General features: G+C 38.3%; 1 protein-coding gene across 2 annotated transcripts; it reads right to left on the bottom strand.

Moving 5' to 3' along the window:
• Window positions 1–881: 881 nt before the first annotated feature.
• LOC103588494 (glutamyl aminopeptidase-like) lies at window positions 882–21,020 on the bottom strand. 2 transcript variants are annotated; one of them, XM_008570176.1, is made up of 4 exons: window positions 20,133–21,020; window positions 8,350–8,491; window positions 5,674–5,805; window positions 882–911 (listed from the first exon to the last, which is right to left on the bottom strand). In XM_008570176.1, exons 1-4 carry the CDS (start codon window positions 20,771–20,773, stop codon window positions 909–911), a joined length of 918 nt encoding a protein of 305 aa, XP_008568398.1. In that variant the 5' UTR covers window positions 20,774–21,020; the 3' UTR covers window positions 882–908. The 2 variants fall into 2 exon arrangements, with proteins under 2 accessions (XP_008568398.1, XP_008568399.1); XM_008570177.1 differs by lacking the exons at window positions 882–911; window positions 8,350–8,491 and having other exon boundaries at window positions 5,726–5,805.
• Between the last annotated feature and the right edge of the window lie 825 nt (window positions 21,021–21,845).

Here is a 21,845-nt window from a genome sequence, read left to right on the forward strand (position 1 = left end):
TTTTTTTTTTTTTTTTTTTTTTTTGGTGGCTGGCAGGTGCAGGGATCTGAACCTTTGAACTTGGCATTATAATGGTGCTTAGCGATTGCTTCTAACAAACAAAATATGGAAAAGATAAAGAGTAAATTATAGTGGAGAAACTGAGAGGACGCCGTCTTAACCAAGTCATCAAAGTTAGCATCTCCAGTAATAAGTCATGTTAATACCATACACCTCCTGATAGGATGTGATGAAAAGGACCCTTTACCTCTGTGGTATTCTTCTCCCAATCCAAAACTCCAAACTAATCTTGAGAGAACATGCCACAAACCCAACTGAAGGACACTTTACAAAATACCTGATCAGTACTCTTAAAAAAACAAAGACTGAGAAAATGTCACAGATTAGAGGAAATTAAGGAGACATCTTGACTAACAATGTGGTTGTTTCATCTACTAGATTTTGAAAAAATATATATCACACTACTTGAAAAACGGGTGAAATCCTAGTAAAGCCTGTGTTTTAGTTAGTATAGTATTGTACAAATATTAATTTCTTAGTTTTGATGAATGTATGTATAATAAACAGTTATATAAAATGTTGACATTGGGGGAAACAAAGTGAAGGTTACATGAGGATTCTGTTGTATCTTTGCAACTGTAAATCTAAATTTATTTCAAAATAAGAAGTTTAAAAATACATCTCTGAGTATTCAAATGAAACTTTTTTTAATATGATTATTTCCATGAAGGGAAATGCATAAATTAAAATCCATGGCATAAAACCAAAACTGTTTTAATAAATTAAGTCTATTTTTTAAAAAAAGTCAAGGTAGGGCCGGCCCAGTAGCGCACTCGGTAGAGTGCGGCACTTGGGAGCGCAGTGGCGCTCCCGCCGAGGGGTCGGATCCCATATAGAGACTGGTCCGCTCACTGGTTGAGCGCGGTGCGGGCGCGACACCGAGGGTTGCGATCCCGTTACCAGTCATGAAAAAAGAGAAAAAGGAAAAAAAAAAAGTCAAGGTATACATACTCTCTGCCCTCGACCAATCTTTCTAATCAAGGTGGACGTGAGTAAGAAGACAGAGGCAGGGAGGAAGGCTTCATTCACAGGTATAATTCTAGGTGCAATTATTCAGGAATCATCCTGTAAGGCTTTTTGGGAGAAAGCACAATCAAATGTCTTTTACTGGGTTATTAGGTTTAATATGGTTATAGTATAAACCTAATTAAATGGATAGTACTTTCCACCAGCATTCTCTTACTAAGAGGTTCTTCTCAACTTCCTGCTCTGATCAAGAAAGCCAAAGAGAATTTGGCTAGAGTTAAAATCATCTCTGGGGCCGGCCTGGTGGCGCACTGCTACAGTGCGCTGCTTGGGAGCACGGCGGCGCTCCCGCCGAGGGTTCGGATCCCACATACAGACCGGTTCCCGCTCACTGGCTGAGCGAGGTGCGGGCGCAGCACCGAGGGTTGCGATCCCGTTGCCAGTCCCGGTCCGGTACGGGCGCAACACTGAGGGTTGCGATCCCATTGCCAGTCCCAGTCCAGTACGGGCACAACACTGAGGGTTGCGATCCGTTGCCGGACACGAAAAAAGACAAAAAGGGGAAAAAAAAAAAATCATCTCTAACAAGGTAATTGCTCCTTTTTGCACATTTTTCTTTACAAAAGACAGAGGCAAAATGCCCCAAAGAAATTGAATGCCTCATTAGAACTTACTGTTTCTCAGGAACAGTAACTTGTCTTGAACTTGCCATTTAACTTGTCCAAAATTTGATCCCTTGAAGGTTGATACAAAGCTACAACATTCTGGCAATATTACTGTTATGTCAAATATATCTCAGAAGGCATCACAAGCCTAATGACTTTTTCCTACTTCCTGTTTTTCTTCCAAATTTTCTATAATGTATGTGCATTAAACCTATAATTTAAAATACGTAAAAATATCATTCTAATGCACGTCATTCCATATTTGAGAGTGAACTGCAGTATATCCCAGCTGAGCTGCACTATCAGGTTAATAACGTGCGCATCAGGGATTTTCTTTCCCATGTTATGACTCCTGCAAGAACAACAGGATCGCATTCTTTTATTGAAAAGAGTTACTTCACATAACTATAAAGGTATATAATCTCTCTACACTTCCTACAGTTCAGGGTCGGTTGGTTGGTTTTTCTGGGGTGGAATTCAGTTATTTCATTTATTTTAAAAGCCTTAACCTATCAACTAAACCTGAAAAAGGCCTCAGGACTAGATTTCTTTACAACAGAGATGTAAAAAGTCCTTCCATCAGTGGCTGGCCTCAATTGTTGCTAAACTACTCTAACTCTTCAAGTTACTCAGGATTTAATCAAAATGTAATGCAACTAATCTTTTTTAAAAAAAAGAAAGAAAATATGCAGAGTCAAAAGTTTCCTGAGCTACTTTTAAATTAAATTTTTCTCATGAGAAACAAGGATATTTTAAGCATAACGAATGGTTCAATTACTAACGTCTGCTATGTTCTCTCCAAGTAAGCAATTAAGGAGAACACAGGCCTTGATTCTGTGTTTATTGATATAAAGGAACTCTTGTCAGAGGGGTGGACATACCCAAGCGAGTTGAATCAGAGATTACAGATTCTTGGATTGACCATAATCTGATTATAAATAGCAGGTGATTATTGTACCACAATAATATCGTCGGAAGCAGAATGAAGAAGAATGGCTTTTTGATTTATAAAATTTCTACTAAAAATGGTGTAGATAACTACTACCTAGCTTCATTAATTTTTTTTTTAACTGAAAAAGTACATTAGGGACTTCGGTTCAAGATGGTGAATTAAATTGATGCTTTGATGTGCCCCCACTGGTCCTAACCTTCAGAAATGATTGATAAAATATAAGTATGGTAAAGCCTCCCCCAAAACATATCAGGGCTTTAAACATGCCTATGGAGTCAATAAAAATACAAAGCAGTGGGCAGGAACTGAAGCTATAGGCTTATTGGGCTCTGGTTTCGAAAGGAATTGGTCAGAAACAGGTTCTTGGGGATTGAACCCAGGTCATGCTTTGAAAATTACATTTTTAAATTCTGACTACTATTTCTGATTATTTCCTCATCACTTTTTTGTTTTCATTTTATGACGGTCATATCTTCTGAAATCTCTGAGTACACTAAATAAAAGTTGTGTATGTGTTAGAATGTTTAATTTTTTATAACTTTTTTTGGAATTACCTTTTATTTCTGCAATTATTGCTATTTACTCCCACGGTGTTTTTATTTGTCTTGGATTTTCTTTTTTATGTTCCTGTTTTCCTCACATACCTGACTGTCTTCAGTTGTTCAGTTCTAAGAATGCAGGACAATGAGGCTGTGGTGATTTCCTCTGATATTACATTTCAGTAGAGTTAAGTAGGTTGATTTCCTGTAAATCTCCCTGGAGTGGGAAATCATACCAGGAGCATTTTGTACTTGGGTGTCAACTATTAAACTTTAATTTAGAGTGAGAGGGGAGGGAGCCAGGAGGGGAACCTCCCAAATGCCAAAGAGGAGCAATTTCCTGTGGAGCATTAACACTCACACTAGACGCCTTAAATTTCTCCCATAAGGTTCTTTTCAGCCTTTGAAGGGAATGGCCCTGCAGATTTTTCACATGAGGGAAAACTCTGTCTTCTGAAGAAGGGATAGAGGAAGGAGGAAAAGATACCTACTGTGCTCAGTTCCACGGCTCACTTTCTGGAATGGGCTCTAATGACTCACCCAGCTAGTGTAGCTACCTTACAAATAAGTGTCCTTGCAAAACAGCTAGATAGGAAAAATAAATTCTATTGGTGTACAGTGAGCTAGGCATCTATAATTATCAATAATTTACTGTATGCTATCAAATGGCTAGAAGAGAGGAAATTGAATGTCCTCATCCCGCAAAGTGATTAAGTTTTGTAATGATGAATATGCTAATTACCTTGATTTGATCATCACACATTACATACATATATTGAAATACAACTCTGTACCCCACAAATATGTATAATCAGTATGTTTCACCAAAAAACGATTAAAAAAACAAATAAGTAAAAATTAAAAAACAAACAAATAAGTATCCTTTGTCAGAGGACCAGGTAAAAGAGTCATATTGGAAATTCAAGCTTGGTGTCACTTTTAGAAAATGACTCCAAGTACAACATCCTCTGCTGATTGGTTGGTTGCAATGTTCTTATTTATGAAACGATATCATCGTTAGAATTGTTTAGCCTTTTTGCACTGTCTTATAGAAACTTATGTAATCATAATTTTTAAAAATTGGTGTGGAAAACACCTGCATATGATAAAAGATAGCCACACAATTGAATTGTGGGTGATAAAGAAAGCACTCGCAGATAGAAATTCCATGTTCTATGAGACTGAAAGGAGAAACAAGCTTGGCTAATGTTCTCTCCTCTATATTAAGCAAGAGGCGTGCCACCGACTACATTCAGCACAGTCTAGATCAACTTTCTCTTTCTGATGCCATTTCTTTTTCATACCTAATATTATATGTTAGTCACTGGTAGTGCCCTTTACCACAACTGAAGGTCACATCAAAGCCACATATGTGGCATGGGAAAGACAACAGTCAGATGAGTCATCATGATACATACGCAGCCCCTTTGGAAAGGCCTTTGCACATTCCCCTGTACCGTATAGGAAGCATGCTGGACACCCAGGTTTAGGGTATCTGAATATCAACCCTTAATGCACCAAAATGAAGGTAAATTTTCCCGGAAGCTAGTTTCACAGGAAATAGAGAAACCCATCCTTTCCCTTCCAATAACTGGTAAAGAGGTAAAGATATTTTCAAAATATCCTATTTCAGAGGGCTTAGCAGGGCACAGTACTTGGAAAGAATTTGGAATATGAGTCTTTGTCACTGGCCAGCTGGGTGATCTTGAGTAAATTATTTAAACTCATTAAGTTTCAATTTTCTCATCTGTAAAATGGGGGCGATGATTTCTTTCTTATAAAATAATATTGTGAAATTTATCAAGTTTTATGTATCTATAAAATATATGGCACAGAGGTGGATTAACTTGCTTGGACTAAGTAAGTGTTCAGGGCATAAGCAAAACAGGGCCTCCAAAATAAAAAAAAAATGATTAGGTAAAAGTATTTGGTTTTTTCAAAAGAAAATTATTGAACTAGTCATCTCGATCTTTGAGAAAGCTCATTTCTATTTTCTCACACATTTTAAAATGTTTATTGACACTTTGTTGCTGTCCTATGTTGAATTACATATAGGAATGGCTCCATAAACTTCTCAGTGCTTAGTGACTCGAATACTGCTGGTTTCCTCCTACCTCTCTGGTCTCTACCTAGGACATCCCCCCGACACATACACTTAAACATTTTACTAAACTAGGCACGCTGAAATATTTTCTTACATTTGTGTTGGTGTACTTAGGAGCTTGCTTTTGATTTACAGTGAATTTTCCCCCTAAAATAATTCAAGACCATGAAGATCTATGTCTGCCATGTTTGTTAGTTTGTTTCTGTCCTTTCAGCATACATTTTTCTACATTGTTCAATGTATTATCAGGTTCACAGACCCTGGTGACTAATGGGCTTATCTGGCCTGTTGTGTGTGGGGGGTGGGCGGGGGGGAACCTGCTCAAAAAAGTAGAAAATTAATCACAAATGCATAAGTGGTAAATTTTTTAAATGTAGTGGGACTTACAGGTTTTCCACTATTTGACATTCGCTCCACAGGGTAAAATTGATGTATGGCAAAGCACACCAGGTAAGTACTCATGGGAACAGACTTCTGGAAAGTTGTTCGTTTCCATGTATCATCCACAGACTCTTCACTCTGTTGAAAATAAAAGATCGTCTTTTATTTATCAAAAGATCAGTTGTGTACAAGACAAACAAATGGTTGCCCCAAACCTGGCTTTCTGGTCAGAAGCTCTCTGTTAAAACTTAGGGGTAGGGCCGGCCCGGTGGCGCACTGCAGAGTGCGCCACTTGGGAGTGCGGCGGCGCTCCCGCCGAGGGTTCGGATCCCATGTGGAGACCGGTTCCCGCTCACTGGCTGAGCGCGGTGCGGGCGCAACACCGAGGGTTGCAATCCCATTGCCGGTCCCCGGTATGGGCGCGACACCGAGGGTTGCAATCCCGTTACCGGTCAGTAAAAAAAGACAAAAAAAGGGGAAAAAAAAAAACAACTTAGGGGTAAAATAGTTTGTGGTGATGTTGAAAGACTAAAGAAAAATTCACCTCATATTCAGTACTGTGAAAGAGTGATTGGATTAGGCACTGTATTAGGGTACTTAGGGAGAAATAAAACTTTGACTGTGACATCAATTGTACAGGAGTTTATCTTTCTACACTAAACACACAATCCTGACTGTAATATTTGAGGGGACTCTGTGATCTCTTAAGGAAGGATAGGGGCTAGCACTCAGTGTTTTGAGGAAGAGCTAAGGAGGTATTTGCAGATTAGACTATGTGCAGAAAAACAATCGCTGCATCAGACAGAGTGGAATGTGGGCTTCTCTCTTCCACCTCTGGCTGTCTACATTGAAGACCCTAAGTATGGTCACTAAAGTCAGTGCTTTGGTTACCATGGACAGAGAAAAAGATTCCCTTGCCTGCCACAGCTGCTGATCCATCAGGGTTTTTTTGTCCATGCCAGCTCTGCCCTCCTCATGGTCAATCACCAATCTTAATACTTAACCATGAATACTCGTCCAACTCCTGCTGCCATTGTTTAAACATTTCCACATCCCCTGCAGCCAGTCTCTACGTCACTCTCCAAGTGGGAAGCTTTAAAAAGAAATTAACGGAGGGAAGCTGGACTAGAATTGGTACCTCACTGACATGTGTGTGCTTGTGTTTGTACAAAAGTGTTGGAGCCACAGCAAGATAAGTTACTCTACGATAAAAGCCAAGCAGTATTAGCTGTGATGTCTTAATGACCCAGAATATTCTCCTTCTTCCAGGACTATTATATGGATCTAGTAGAAGGGGAAGAAGAATAAGTCTGCAAAACAAAAAGGTCATATGGGGAGACCTAAGCAGAGGTGCCTTTTTGCTCCTCCCGCCTTTACTTCCCCCCATCCATACCAAGACAATTCTGATGACATTTTACCCTGATCCAATCTTCTGGATTGGTGTGTCATATTTAAGTGTATCCTTTCTTCTTTCTTCTCCAATCAAAACTTAATTTCTCAGGTGCCTGACACCAGGAGAAAACAAGTTGATAAACTAATTCACACTGAGACATGGAGAGCTGATGAGAGTTTACCTTTTAATCCTCTTAAGCTTTCGTTTGCTTTATTTTGTTTTTGTTTTTTCGAGGAATATTTTATTATTAAAAGGGATGAATTTCAATGATGATATTTCAAATAGTAGATCAGAAAGATGGGCTGGGAGTCCTTCTGGTACTAGGTAGATGACAATTATACCTAAGGATGAGCCTGACGCTTTTACATGTAAAAAGTATAAAGCATGGTAAACCTCAACTTTGAGGAAATGACACTCTCGTTTATTACATCACCCATTATGGAGATGAGGAGCAATAACAGAGGAAAGAGTCTTACGTTAATTGATAATTATGCAGGCAGAAATTATTGTAGCCTGCTTTTTTTTTTTTTTTTCCTTTTTTTTTTTTTTTTTTTTTTTGTGACCGGCAACGGATCGCAACCCTCAGTGTCACGCCCGCACTGGACCAGGACCGGCTATGGGATCGCAACCCTCGGTGTTGCTCCCGCACCTCGCTCAGCCAGTGAGCGGGAACCGGTCTGTATGTGGGATCCGAACCCTCAGTGGGAGCGCTGCCGCGCTTCCCAAGCGGCGCACTGTAGCAGTGCGCCACCGGGCCGGCCCCTGTAGCCTGCTTTAACATTTATCAAGTATTTCCCATTCACTAGAAAATTTATGGGTATGGTGTTCCCTGGAGTTGGCTTCTATAACCCAGTATTTAACTGATGATTTTTTACAGTAGCTTTATACTTTTATAACAAACTGGGTTTATATTCAACTGAAAACTAAAAATAGTGCGTAAGCTGTCAAATATTTTTATACCGGTAATTCCATTAGTATGCCACTAATTTGTCACGATTAAGGGATTCTGTCAGTTAAGCAGAGCCCAAGCTAATAATGTATGTTCTATTACATACTCTCTTACTTAGAAACTTAATGGTTTTTCTACTGGACTGTGTTATCTTAAGTTAAAGACTTCTAGGCCTCAAAGAAAAAGAGACTGTCAAAATGTATTCTTAATCTTTTAAATAAATGACTAGTGCACATTTAGTTTTAAAATTCAGTGGGTTCTCTTCCATAGCAAATCAGGTAATTTACCTGATATTATAAACAGGCTACCTGCATAAACAAAGTATTTTAAAAACACTCACCTCCACTGGCATGTTTGAAAGTGCACCATAGTCATTGGGGTGGATGATGGATATCGTGTAAGTTGCCTTTTTGTTGGGCTCATCAAAACAAGGGAAGGATTTCCTGGCATCTGTTGGTTCATGATCAGTGGCCGCTATGCTCCTTAGAAACAAAACACACACACACACACAAAATGCATGCTGCCTCCTCTTCCAGCCACTATGTTCCTATTCCCAGAAAAAAAAAAAAATCAACTATGTCATTATAATGATTACATTTCTTAAAGTGAGGTTCTATCCAGAAACTATCAAATAGTTATTATAGTCTTTCCTGGAATTTTTAGGTTAACAAATAAATGAAAATCCCGACTGACACTGCTTCAGATATTTTATTCAAATATTTAGATATTTTGATGCCATAACTAAAAATCTTTAGATGAATAAAAATAAATCCAATTATGAGATGAGCTCTCACTCTCTCTACCGCACAGCTGTTGAGCAACAAGTGGATAAACACAAAGCCAAATTCAAAGGCTTGTTTCTATCTGTCCTCCCCAGAAGTGAGCAGCTGTGTTCTGTCACAGAGTGGAGCAGCATATTCCAGAGTCCCCGGTTCCTGTCTCTACTGGTACATTCTTTCTTATTTATATTACACTAGGGACAAACTCCCCCGTTTTATTTCCATGCTAAGGCAGTACTGAGTAACCCCCCAGGTAAAATAACCTTCGGCCTAGTTTAAAGCTCACTTTTGAAAAGAGACAGCAGCATTCTTTTATGGTTCTAACTAGACATATGCTTGTGTAAGTTAAAATGTTCATATTTAGTGTTTCCATGATTTCAAAGTAAAAATATTTTTTCTGAGTAAGTGTTAAAAAAAAAATCAATGAATGTACTTTTTTACCTGTAAGTATATCACAGTAAGACAGTATTGTTTATTTGCTCATTAGAAAACTAAGCCAAGTAAAAAGTGTAAAAGAAAGGAAAAGTAAAGAAATATTGATTTCTATTCATTAATCATTTCTGTAATGAAAATATTTTGTCCTTCAGGATTCTCAGGGACTAAGGAAAGCATACCATAAAGAATACGAAGCTAAATTATTAGATCGTTCTTTTATTATTATTATTATTATTAGCACATTCATTATTACAAATCATAATTTTTCTTTATGCCCTTTACCATCTCTCTCCCCACAACCCCCTCCCTAGTATCCTTAGGTTTGTTCTCTCCATCAACGAATATTTATTGAGCCCCTTCCCTACACACACACACACACACACACACACACACACACACACACACGTTTGCAGACATTATTCTAAGTGTTGAGGAAACAACAAAGACTGTATAATGTAAGGTCCGACTTTTTACAGGGTGATAGACAATAGACACACAAATAATTTAGGAGAATGATGAGAGTCTATAGAGAGTAGAACAGGGGAGGCGACAGAGAATGACTCAGAAAAAGTGGTAAGCAATTTAGGGAGCATCGTCAGAGACAATCTCTTGGAACAGATGATGGTTTGCTGAGATGTGAACAATGAGAGAAAGCTGGGCAAGTGAAGATGAAGGAAAGTGTGCTCCAGCAGTGAGGACAGGAAGTGCAAGTTCCTGAGGCCAACAAGAACTCAATTTGGTTGGGCCGGCCCGTGGCTCACTCGGGAGAGTGCGGTGCTGATAACACCAAGGCCACGGGTTGTCATCCCGTATAGGGATGGCCGGTTCGCTCACTGGCTGAGCGTGGTGCTGACAACACCAAGTCAAGGGTTAAGGTCTCCTTACCGGTCATCTTTAAAAAAAAAAAAAAAAAAAAAAAAGAACTCAATATGGTTGAGGAACTGAGAGCTGTCCTGCGGCTGGAGGACAGTGAAACAGGCTGAGCGAAAGACAGGTTTGGCAAGGTCAGCAGAGGCCAGATCAGGAGAATATCACAGGCCCCGGGAAAAGTCTGCATTTTATTTTGGTTCAAGAATTTGTTACATACATTAATTCACCTAAAAAATAATATGCTATAGGTCAATATTCATCTATGAGAAATTACAATATTTCTGAGTTTTCTTCAAAAGCCCTCTAAATAGAAAAAAACACTTGTTAAAATCTCAACCAAGAAAACTAACCTTTGTAAAAATAACAAGGCCAGAAAAGTGACTGTCTTTTGGGAGAGTGTTGACTAAAGGAAGGAACTTTCTGGGATGACTGAAAAATTGTATGTTTTGATGGGGTGTTGTAACAAAGAAGTGTGCATTTGTCAAAATTCATTGAATTGTGTTCATTAGATTTGTGAATTTCAATGTACACAAATTTTATCTAAAAATAACTGTAGATAAATATTGAACTTTAGTAAGTTGGTTTGCATTTTTGCGGTGTTAGTGTCAGCAATTCAGAAACAACCTTCTCGAGGGAGGAGGGAGGGAGGTTTCGGTGATGGGCCATAATAATCAACTATATTGTATATTGACAAAATAAAAATTTAAAGGAAAAAAAAAAAAGAAACAACCTTCTCGAGGGAGGAGGGAGGGAGGTTTCGGTGATGGGCCATAATAATCAACTATATTGTATATTGACAAAATAAAAATTTAAAGGAAAAAAAAAAAAGAAACAACCTTCTCTGTTTTCTAGCCTGAGCAAATGAAAAAAGAAATATTGAGGATAATGGAGGAAGGCAGGTTTCTCACTGCTGGGGAAGAGAGTTATAAATTTGTAAAGTGGGAAGACTAAAATGTACCCTGTGGTACTGGATTGTAATTTCAGGTTTCATTATGAATTCAATGATTTTTAATTGCAGATATTGGCATATGGATACACCAAGAGAAATATATTTCCTAGCTCTGACTGCTAGACGCAACGACAAGCTTGCAGCCTGAGCACAATTAGTTTCCAGATGATGATTTCTAAATGCCATCCTCCACTAAAAGAAACCAGGATTCCTTGGCGAAAAGGCTCTTTCCCGTACTGGGTCAGAAAAAGTCCAAGATGATCCTGGAACATCCCGCTGTGCCAAAAAGTAAGGATGTTCTCAGAGAATCATGGGAACAGGTGTGAAGGACACAGGAGCCTGCTTGAGAGGACTGGCCAAATCTGGGGGAACTGTGATATCAAAATAAATAATGGGATTATAACTCGTTGAATTAAATAAGAATCCATGAATTCTTACTCTGATAAAAAATGAATACATAAATACATGGGGGAGAAGGTAAAGCTCTTCCTTGCAATAAATTGCCTACAAATAACTTGAGAATAATGGATTTAGAAAATCATCAGTGGTTGCCAAAACAAATGGGTGAAAATTTGATGAGAAAGGGATAGTTGCATAGTTTCAAAGAATCTCCTGGAAAATGACTTATGAAGAGAAAAATTGTAACTTTACAGTGAAGAAACTTGTTGGATACTACCTTAAGCAAGCATCAAAGGTATAATGACTAATAATAGCACAAATCAACATGATGTATCTTCTGATGTGATTTCCTGAGAGATACAACATTACTTCTGTGAAATTCCTGACCAAAAATAAAAATGCTTAGTTATCATTTTTAAATCATGAGGGAAGTCAGACATACTAAAATTGAAGGACATTCTCTAAGTAACTGTCCTGTACTCTTAAAAAATACCAACATTAAGAATGACAAAGAAGGGCTAGGGACAGCTCCAGTTTAAAAGAGTCTAAAAGGATTTTAAAGTCTAAATTTTCTCATGCTAAATTTAATGCATGATTCCAGACTGGATACTGGGGGGGAAATTGCTTGAAAGGACATTACTGAGTTAATTGATGAAATTTGATTATGGACTGTGGATTACATAATTGCATTATATCAATGTGAAATATCCTGACTTTGACAACTGTACCATAGTTAAGTGAGAGAATGCCCTTGTACTTAAAAAAATACATTCTGATGTTAAGCGATAAAGGGAAATGATGTCTCAATGTACTCTCTAAAGGGTAAGAGAGAGAAAGAGAGAGGAAATGGGACAAAATGTAAGTAATTGGTGATTCAGAGTAAACTATTTCGAGGAGTTCTTCATACTATTCTTGTAACTTTTCTGTAAGTTTGAAATTATTTTAAAATAAAAAGTAACCCAAGAAAAGTCTCAGCCAAGAATTTATTCTGCAACAGAATAATTATCGATTAGTTTTGTGATGTTAACAGTTTAGTCAATTGAAATTGACTAAACTGAATCTACATCTTGTAGATTGTTGTTAATTGCAAATACATCAGAAAATAAAGAAATCCATACACTTCCCTAGGGTATTAAGGTTTTATAATAAGATCCACTGAGCTCCAACTCCGTGTTTAGTCAGCTGTCTTTTTCTTCTGAATTCTTCTGGCTTCTGATTTCTTCCAGAAGCAGAGGAAAAGGAAAAGTCACTCCTTGCAAGAATGTTTCAATCTTAGTCACACCTCAGAAATAATCCAGCTAACTAATTTGAGAATGTGTGTGTGTCTTCATGTGTGGAAGGTGAGATTAAGGAGGGAGTAGAATTACATTTTCCTAAGCAACAGCCTTGGGTAGATTTTCAAATACTTTCTTTCACACTCTGCTAGGTGCTAGAGTATACAAGAATACTTCAAAATGTTCATGGAAAGACTCACAGTATATTTTAATTCTATTTTTAGTATACTGGTACACTCCTGAGAACATAGGAAAGAGAAGAATTTTCCACCTTTTTCTCATGTTCTCTCTTTAAAAGAAGTTCTGTTTGATTGTAGGCAAAAACCACCTTCCTAAAGTAGAGTATTCCTGAGCTTGCCAAAGGACATGAAAGAGAACCGTGTTGAAGATGTCTCTGTGTGGTGTTTTTGGTCAGTCTCAGTGATCCTCACAGCAAGTCCCACTCAACTACAGTGACCTGGACTTACATTGATGTAAGTAAAGTGACATCCATAAATGAAAAGGGCTACAAAATGTCTATTTTTTTCTTTTTTTAAACTGCAGAGCCAATATGATTTTATGGGGAAAAACCCTCTTCTAAAACAAAAAATTCTTAGATTCTAATCCTGCTTTGGCCCCTTAAGTGTGATCTTTAGCAATTCACAAAACCTTCTGACTTTTAGGGTAAAAACTCACCAGAGCATGTCTGCCCTCTTCACAGAGGTGTGGGGGAGGGGGGGGGGGGGGGTTAGATCAAATGTAGTAGTATATTTGAAACTCCCTTGAAATTTATATAATGGGGTTAAGATACACTTCACTCTATTTCCTGTAAATCTAGAAAACTAACTATGCTTTCTGACATAGCACTTTCCACAATCTAAGGTATTTAAAATTCATTCATTTGACTAGAATAACTACTGGAACAAAATTACTTTGTGTATAAATACTATAGGCAATATAACCATTTTTTAAAAAACCTGTTATTTTTCTCATGAACTCCTGAATAACTGTGTGTGTGTGTGTGTAGGTATAGGAGCATATATAATATATATATAAAAGCTTTTGAGTTACGAATTTAGCATATATATTAATATACATATGCTAAATTCCATTAATATTCAGTAAACTTGTCTAAATAAATGTAAATTTGAAAACAAGGTATATGGGATAGCAATACACTGCAATTTTAGATCACAACTTCCTTGGGGAGGTTTCATTCAGTGATTAAAACTTCTTCTTTTAAGGTACAAACAATCACAACAATTCCTTGAACTTGTCAAGACGAGTGACCAGGTATGATGTTGATGAGGTGAGGGGGAGGGGGGAAAGGAGAAATTGGTAAAGGGACACGAAAATCAACTACATTGTATATTGATAAAGTAAAATAAAAACAAAAATAAATAAATTTCTTCTTTTGAAAATCAGATGAACTGTGTTTCAAACTAATGGAAAAACCTAACTAACAGCACAGTACATTCAGCAGTGACTCTTGGGTATGTCCTGACTAATTATCATGCCAGGCAAATGTGCTGAGGTAAACCACCTTTCCACAGGGCCCTCTCTATGCTAGCTTAATAAGTCACTTACTAGACCCAGCACATTAAAAAATATTCCGTGTAACTTATTAATTTACAAAAGGGAAGAACACTCATGACTTCTCTGAATGCATCAGATCAAGTCGACTTTAGAGAAAACTGGGGGAGAAGAAGCAGCTTGGTTCACTCTGAATCAACTTTAAAAAACAAAACCTACCTGATTATCTCATAAAACATCTTGCACACTGTTCCCAGTGAAGACTCTCAGGCTATGTTCAGCAATTTAATAACCTGAGCCAGCAAAATAAACAGCAAGATCTGGGTGAAATCCTTAAACAAAGGGCTTCTGATGCAGGAGAGAGCCACAATTACTAAGTGTCTGTGTGGACTAAGTAAAGGGTTCCAGAATTACGTAGGGGAGCTGATCAGTGCAAGAAAACCCATCTAGAGTATTCAGAACTCAATATATTTTTATGGGGGTTTGAATGAACCAGTTAATTATTTAATGTTATTTTTTAATTGCTTTCTTTCCTATGCAGAAGATAGATCAAGGTCAAGTAAAATCTCTTGTTTCCTTGCTTCCAAAAGAAAGGAAATTACATAGGCTCCTGCAACAAGTAAAGAAGACCAAAAATATTTTTTTTATTGATAATGGGATAACACCTTGACATATCAATCTAAGAATACAATGAATAAACTGATACACAACTAAAATTTCAAGATAAAAACGACACATGCTTGAATATACACATCCATGCATGTGAGAATAGGCCATGCGCACACACTTAACTAAAACCATCACTTGATGTTTCCACTAAACTCCTAAATCTTTATCACAAGCTCTAAACTTGTGCTTTAGTCTTACTCATCTAAATGCCTAACAGTCATCTTTTCTTAGATATGTGACAGGCCTTAAACTTAATATTTTTAGTCTGATATTAAACTTACAATCTTTCCTTCTAAACCATATCCTTCTTCTCTATTTCCAGTATCAGTTAAAGGTAAAGGCTATCACTGAGATCAGATATCTGGAGCATCCTAGACCTATAACTTGAACTGCCCCTGCCCCATTGTCAGTCAATCTGCAAATCTTGACTACTTTACCATCCAACTATTTTCTCCATAGTGTCCTCTTCTCTCTATCCTGAAATCACTGTCCTATCTGATTTTTGTCTTCACTTTCACGGATCATTGCAATATCTCACATGTACCCAGGTGTTGAGTTGGCTCTTTCCTTCACCAGCCACATCCAAAGGGTCACCAGTTAATTTTTCCTTCATTGTGCCTATTATAACTATCCTTCCTTTTCTTCCCTCCAGGTGTTCCAGAGTTATCTCTAGCCATCCTCTTCATATAAACCTCACCTACAGACTAATTTTCTTGTCCCCAAGATGACTCTCCAACCTGGTGCCTTTCCTTTTTGCCTGCTTTTATCATCTCATTTGCCTCTGCCTATTAAAATCCCACCATAATATCAAAATTCAGCTTAAATCCTACCAGTGCTGTGAAGAACACACTGAAAATCCAAACTAGAAATGATCTGTCCCTCTTTTAAATTCCTGTACTTCCTGTCAATTCCAATGGTTCTTGGTCCTTAAAATATAAAGACTGCATTCCTAAGTCAAAAAAATATTATATAAACTTTTTCCTTCTGCAGGGTGAGGAGAAAAGAAACAGAGAAATTTTCCACCCTGACTAAGTGGGAAGGTAGAGATGTCACTGGAGGAAGTTGGTCTTGTTTATGGGAAAGGGGCTGTGGCAAAGCAGCATGTCCCAGCATGGGCCAGAGCACACCAGTCATGTGACAGCCATAGCTCTACTCTCAGAGAAGATTCCATAGTGACAGACAGTAGGGAAACTGCATACTATGTTAGTCTTTCTGAAAAGTTCCACCATTAAAAAACAAAAACAAAATTATTTCCTATTTAATGTTACTGCCCAAACTGATTTGGCCACAGAATTCCTTGCCTGCTTTTTTTCTGCCAACATCCACTAAGATCCCATGCAACTAAAGCTCTGTGGAGCATACTTTGGGAAAAGCTGAGTAAGAGCAAAATCAAAATGCTGAGAAGGAAATGACTGATACTTGGAGAAAAGAAAATATATACTTTGGACATCTGAGCAAAAGAGAACTCTTTTTGGAAAGAGAACAACTGGAAATCCTACATAACACAGTGAGAAAGAGTGGAAAGAAGGAGGATGCGGTCAGGGAAACATTCCAAAGGTTTCAACCCTTTTAAGTGGTTTTCCACAGACCCTAAGTAATATAATAGAGGAAAGGAAGAAGTAGGTCAATACAGGAAAAGTGACTCTTAACATTTTTCGAACTTTCTGCTCTCAAGCCTCACTGTAACTCTGTCCCCAGCAAGATAATGTGGATATTATTGCTAAGGAACTCTAAATTGCTCCATTTTCTTCCTGACCTCTCCTATCACCTCTCAATCCTGAGGGAGAGAATCTTGGATAGCGTTTCCTCCTTGTGAAGTTCAAGTCCTGGTAGTATTTGCAGAAACAAGTAATTTTGATAACTACTAAGTGCAATCGTGTTTAGTTTGCATTGTGGTTGTCACCTTAATATCTTAAACTGCTAATACTCAATCTTGGAGTTAAATTTTGCATTAAGGCAGAAAGGTCAGAAAATATCATTTTGACGCATACTTCAAATGTATTACTATGATGAGATTTAAGACGGTGTGAATGTCATATATGATGAAACTCACTCTACAGCATGGCAGAGTGGTACTACGCTGGTGAACTCACCCTGGTGGCTCTTTTATGGACTCTGGTGGGTAAGAACTCCTGGGAGCTGTGTGGTCGTGTTACTCACAGGCTTGAACAAAAACGTAACACGCTTTTCTCATATGCTTGAAATATTTCATAACAAGGAAAACAAAAACTATTCTATTTAGCCCAAATGAGGTTAGTGAGCAGATGCCAGAAGTGTTCCAAAACCATGTGTGCAGTACAGAACTGGCAGCATCCTATGTAATGTGAGAGCTTCAACTGCTCCCAGTGAAAACAGACAAAGTCAGGAACACCAGTCCTCAATGAGAACCCAACTGAGCATCAGCCTTCCTCACTAATCTTGCTGCCATTTAGTATTTTCCAGCCAAAAATTAAGTCAGCTGAATTTCAGAATGACAGCTCTCAGGTATAAATTGATGGTAAAAGTAACAGTAAAATAGTAGTTCCATAAGTTGAAGCCTTCCTGCAGTGTATGAAATTTTATTTTATTTATTTCATAAATATTTTCATGGCTTTCCTCAGATGTCATTTCTATTATCTTCACAATCTAAGAAGCAGTTTTAAAGTTTTAGCAGTAATATTTTAAAAGTTTTGACTTGTTCTCATTTTAATGAATTTTTAGAATCTTTTTAAGGTGGATATTCTTCAGAATATTGTGCCTTTTACTCCACCAAATTGGCAAACACTTTAAAAAATCATTGTGTCATTAGTAAGGCTCAGAGAAATAGGCACTTTCATATATTGTTGGTGGAAATATAATTTGAGACTACTTTTTAAAGTCAGTTTGGAGAAACGCACACATATGTCCATGCATATATATGGTATATATATGTATAGGAATATATATATATATACATATATATACATACATGCATTCACACATACGTAGTTTAGACAATTTCCTAGGACTTTTCTTACAGAAATATTAGAAAATGTTCATAAATATTTATTTATAAGGATGTTCGTTGTGTTCTTGTAGGTGCTTATAGGTGAAAAAGTAGGAGCTTAAATACCTACATTTAGTGGAAAAGTTGAATAAATTACATTGCAGTCATAAATGGCCTACCATGTACACATCAAATCAGTTGTGGAAGAATATCAAATGACATGTTAAAGTGTTGATGCTATATTGAAAAACCATGTTACACGATACTACACACAATATAATAATGCCATGTTTATGTCCAAAAAAAATACTAAAAGAGTATCTGCCTAAATGTTACCAGTGATTATTCTTGGGTGATAAATTTATGAGTGGATTTTTATTTTTTCTTACAATTCTCTCTGTTTTCCAAGTTTTCTTCAATGAATGTGTATTATCTATGTCATAAATAAGCAAAATAAATGTTACAAGTTTCTTGATGTATTTGTATCCTTTGATTCAGTAATTCTATTTTTAGGACTATATCCTAACCTAAGGAAATAAACAGATACACACCTAAACATGTATTTACAACTATGTTCTTTTCTAACTTCTTTACGATAATAAAATACTAGAAGCAACTCAAATGCCTAGCAATAGTGAGTTGGTTTTTAAAGATTACAGTGCATCCATACAATGGAATATTGCACAATCTTTAAAATATGATTCTTGAAAATATTTAAGAACGAGGGAAAAGACTTAGAATATATTAAACAAAAAAGGTTTATAAGGGTCAGCCCGTGGCTCAATTGGGAGAGCGTGGTGCTGACAACACCAAGTCAAGGGTTAAGATCCCCTTACCAGTCATCTTGTAAAAAAAAAAAAAAAAAAAGGCTTACAGATAGATAGATAGACGTAATGCAATTACAATTTTGATTGCCTAGAAAAATATAAAATACACATTAACATGTTAACAGGGATTACCACTGGGCAGTGAAATTATTTACAGTTTCTTTTGATTTTCCTTTTTTTTAATTCCTATGCTTTCAACAGTGTAATTTTTATGAACAGAAAAAAATATTTTAACTGTAAAGAAGCTTGTTTTATTGCTGGAAATAATAAGATATAGGAACTACATGAGCATGATCCCTCCAAATATTTTCTTCAAACTATCATTTCTACTCAACTTATCAGTGTTATCACACAGTAATATAGGAATAGTTAAACATTTCTGCTTAGTCGCTGGGTCTCTCTGACAAACAATAGGAAGAATTTTGGCCAAAGGTTTCCTTTGCTCTGTAAGATGCTTAAAACAACAGAGAAAAAAGGATATTCAGTGGGCTGGCCCCATACTCACATTTCTAAATTGTGATACTCGGCTTTCTTGATTATATACCTCTCAGAATCTAAGAAGGCAAAGGTCTAAGCAGTTTCAAGTCCAGTGACAAGGGTTACATCCACAGTGTGATAGTTTTTAGAATTCAGTGAGAGTTGATGCCTTTAACACAGCCCTGGTAATAGCCACTGATTGATATAAATGTTATATATATGGCATATACTTACACATATGACATATATACATGCACATATATGCTTAAAGGACTGTGGGGAGGGAAAAATATTTGTATGTGCTTAATTACTTAGTATATTTTACATTGCTTAGCATTACCATGCATACTGCATGATGGGCAACAAGCCCCAAAATGTATCCATGCTCTGCCACTGATGTGTAAAACATGGTTCTGGCCATAGGAGATAAGAATACACAGTCCTGCCTTCTTTCCTGGATGAAGACACAAAAACAATTCTGTGGATCTCACATAATTTATCAATGTCTCTCCTCCCCAATAAAATCGACAAAATAATAATTAACATTTACAGATTTTTCACTTAAATTTAGCGTAATATCACTTTTAAAACTTCACTATAAAATAGTTGCCATATAGTTCAAGAATATCTCTAGCGAAATTTACCAAACACTTGTAGTTTTAAAATCTGAGACAGTTCATGTACATATTAAGGATAGGGTGATATGACTTCTCCTGATGAATAAAAGACTTACACTGATTTTTGACTCCATGCAGCTCACTTACTACTTTCACGTGTTATGATAAGCCTGGAAAATACAACAGGGCAAGAATTTTTGCTTCCCACATGAACAGGCAGAATTGAAAACAAGGGCAGATAAAGATCAGACCAACAAAATAATGGAAAGGTGGAAAGTGAAAAAGAAAGGGAAAGAAATGGAAATCAGATATGTGAGCTTAGGGGAAGTAAAGCAAAAGTTAAAACGTACTTGACTTGTCCGTTCTCCGTGTAGGTGGTTCTGTAGAACCCCACGAGGGACGTGTTGAGCCAGCCGGCGAACTCCATGGTCAGGAGGTAGAGACCATCACCACCGCTGGGTGGAAGCTCTCCTTCTGCTTCGACCACCACGTACTCGTGCTCTTCGTACCCGAAACACCTGCTGACTGGCACCTCCTCCCCGGAGGGCCCCTTGAGCACCGGGAGCCGCGTGATCCTCGTCTCCCGGATGTGCAGCCACAGGTGCCGGGTGGCCGCGCTCACGTTGAGGGAGATGCTCACGGTGCCTGTGTACGTGTCCTCCTCCAGCAAGGGCTTCACCTCCAGGTCGTAGTGCACGGGGGTGATGAAGTCCGGCAGCCTGAAACTCGTCCACCCTCCGCTCTGATCTGCACTGGCAGGGCAGACGTCCTGGTCCTGCGCAGGCACATCCGCAGGGCCGGCCGTGGGAGGCAGCTGGGACGCCGCCGGAGCCGCGCTCTGCCCCGCGTCTGTGCTGCAGTCACACGATCTGCTCAAGCCCACGGCAAGTCCTACTATTAATCCTACGCCCACCACCACCGCACAGATGATGGCCACATGTTTCGTTTTAATGCAGTATCTCTTAGAGCTCTCTTTCTCCGCAAAGTTCATTTTTGTGTCCAAAGTCAAATGTTGCACAGAAAAGGATGTCACATTGAACTGACGGACGTCAGCCGACTTCCTTTTTAAACTGGAAGGAATCCCCTGGTTTAGCAGCCTGTTTTCGCTTTTCCCACACCTCTCTCGGGCTTCCTGCGTCTTTTCCTCTCCCTTCAAGTTCCCACCGGCCACTCAAGGATGAAGGCGGAAGCAAGCGGAGTGGGAAAAGGACTCCAGAAGAGGAGCTGAGCTGGAGGAAGAGGACTGGCGAGAACACTGTCACAGCTCCCCTTATAAACGGCGCGTCTCCACCCCTACCCCTCCTGCACTGGAGCAAGTTAAATATAAAACAGGGCTTCGCTTATCAGCCAGCTGGAGGACGATCCCTTGCCAAAGCTCTGTCAGCAGCTTTCAGGGAGAAAACGTTCGAGTAAGAGGTGTGCTTATGGTAGAAAAACTCAACCTTTGCCACTAGGTCTATGGCTTCTTCCTGTTTTGTTCACAGTCTCTGTCTTGTAAAGTAAAAGGGCTTCTTGAATTACAGCTATTTTATCAGGTGGCTTGCCAAAGAAGCAAAGTGTTTGCTTTTCATCCCTTTTCCTCATATTATGTAAACATTCAAGTTCTGCACTTTGGAGAAGTCGTGTCCTGGAGTTGGGAGCTCAGAGTGATCCATAAATTCAAGGACCACTTAGGTATTCAGTAAATGTTTGTTGGGTTGGAGGATTAATAAAGCATAGCCAGATAACCTTAAATCAGTTCAGTTGATGCTGGATGGAAAAGAGCAGCCAAAACAGCAGTGGAGCCGGAAAGCATAAGAAAAAAAGGGAGAGAGAAAGGGAAAGGCTTGAATGGACAGAGGACAAGGTGCCCTACTTATCCCTGCAGTTTGCCTCCAAGGAAGATTGATTTCTACAGACTTTGATGTGGCAGATTAGGTTTGGAGCAGATTCCAAATGCAAAACAGAATAGCCTGTTGGGAGATCCATTATCAATGCAAACGTATTGCTTCTGAATGACAAGGCTGGGGGCGGGGGGGGGGGGGGGGGGGGGCACAATGACACCTTTTTTTATTTGTGAGTGG

The sequence above is a fragment of the Galeopterus variegatus genome, unplaced genomic scaffold (genome assembly GCF_000696425.1).
Source record: "Galeopterus variegatus unplaced genomic scaffold, G_variegatus-3.0.2 Scaffold578, whole genome shotgun sequence".
Taxonomy (NCBI): domain Eukaryota; kingdom Metazoa; phylum Chordata; class Mammalia; order Dermoptera; family Cynocephalidae; genus Galeopterus; species Galeopterus variegatus.

Coding starts and splice junctions, on each gene's coding strand:
- LOC103588494 (XM_008570176.1), bottom strand. CDS start 20,773: ATGAACTTTGCGGAGAAAGAGAGCTCTAAGAGATACTGCATTAAAACG. Junction 8,492..20,132: donor ACGGAGAACGGACAAGTCAA/GTACGTTTTAAC, acceptor TTTGTTTCTAAG/GAGCATAGCGGCCACTGATC. Junction 5,806..8,349: donor TTTCAAACATGCCAGTGGAG/GTGAGTGTTTTT, acceptor TATTTTCAACAG/AGTGAAGAGTCTGTGGATGA.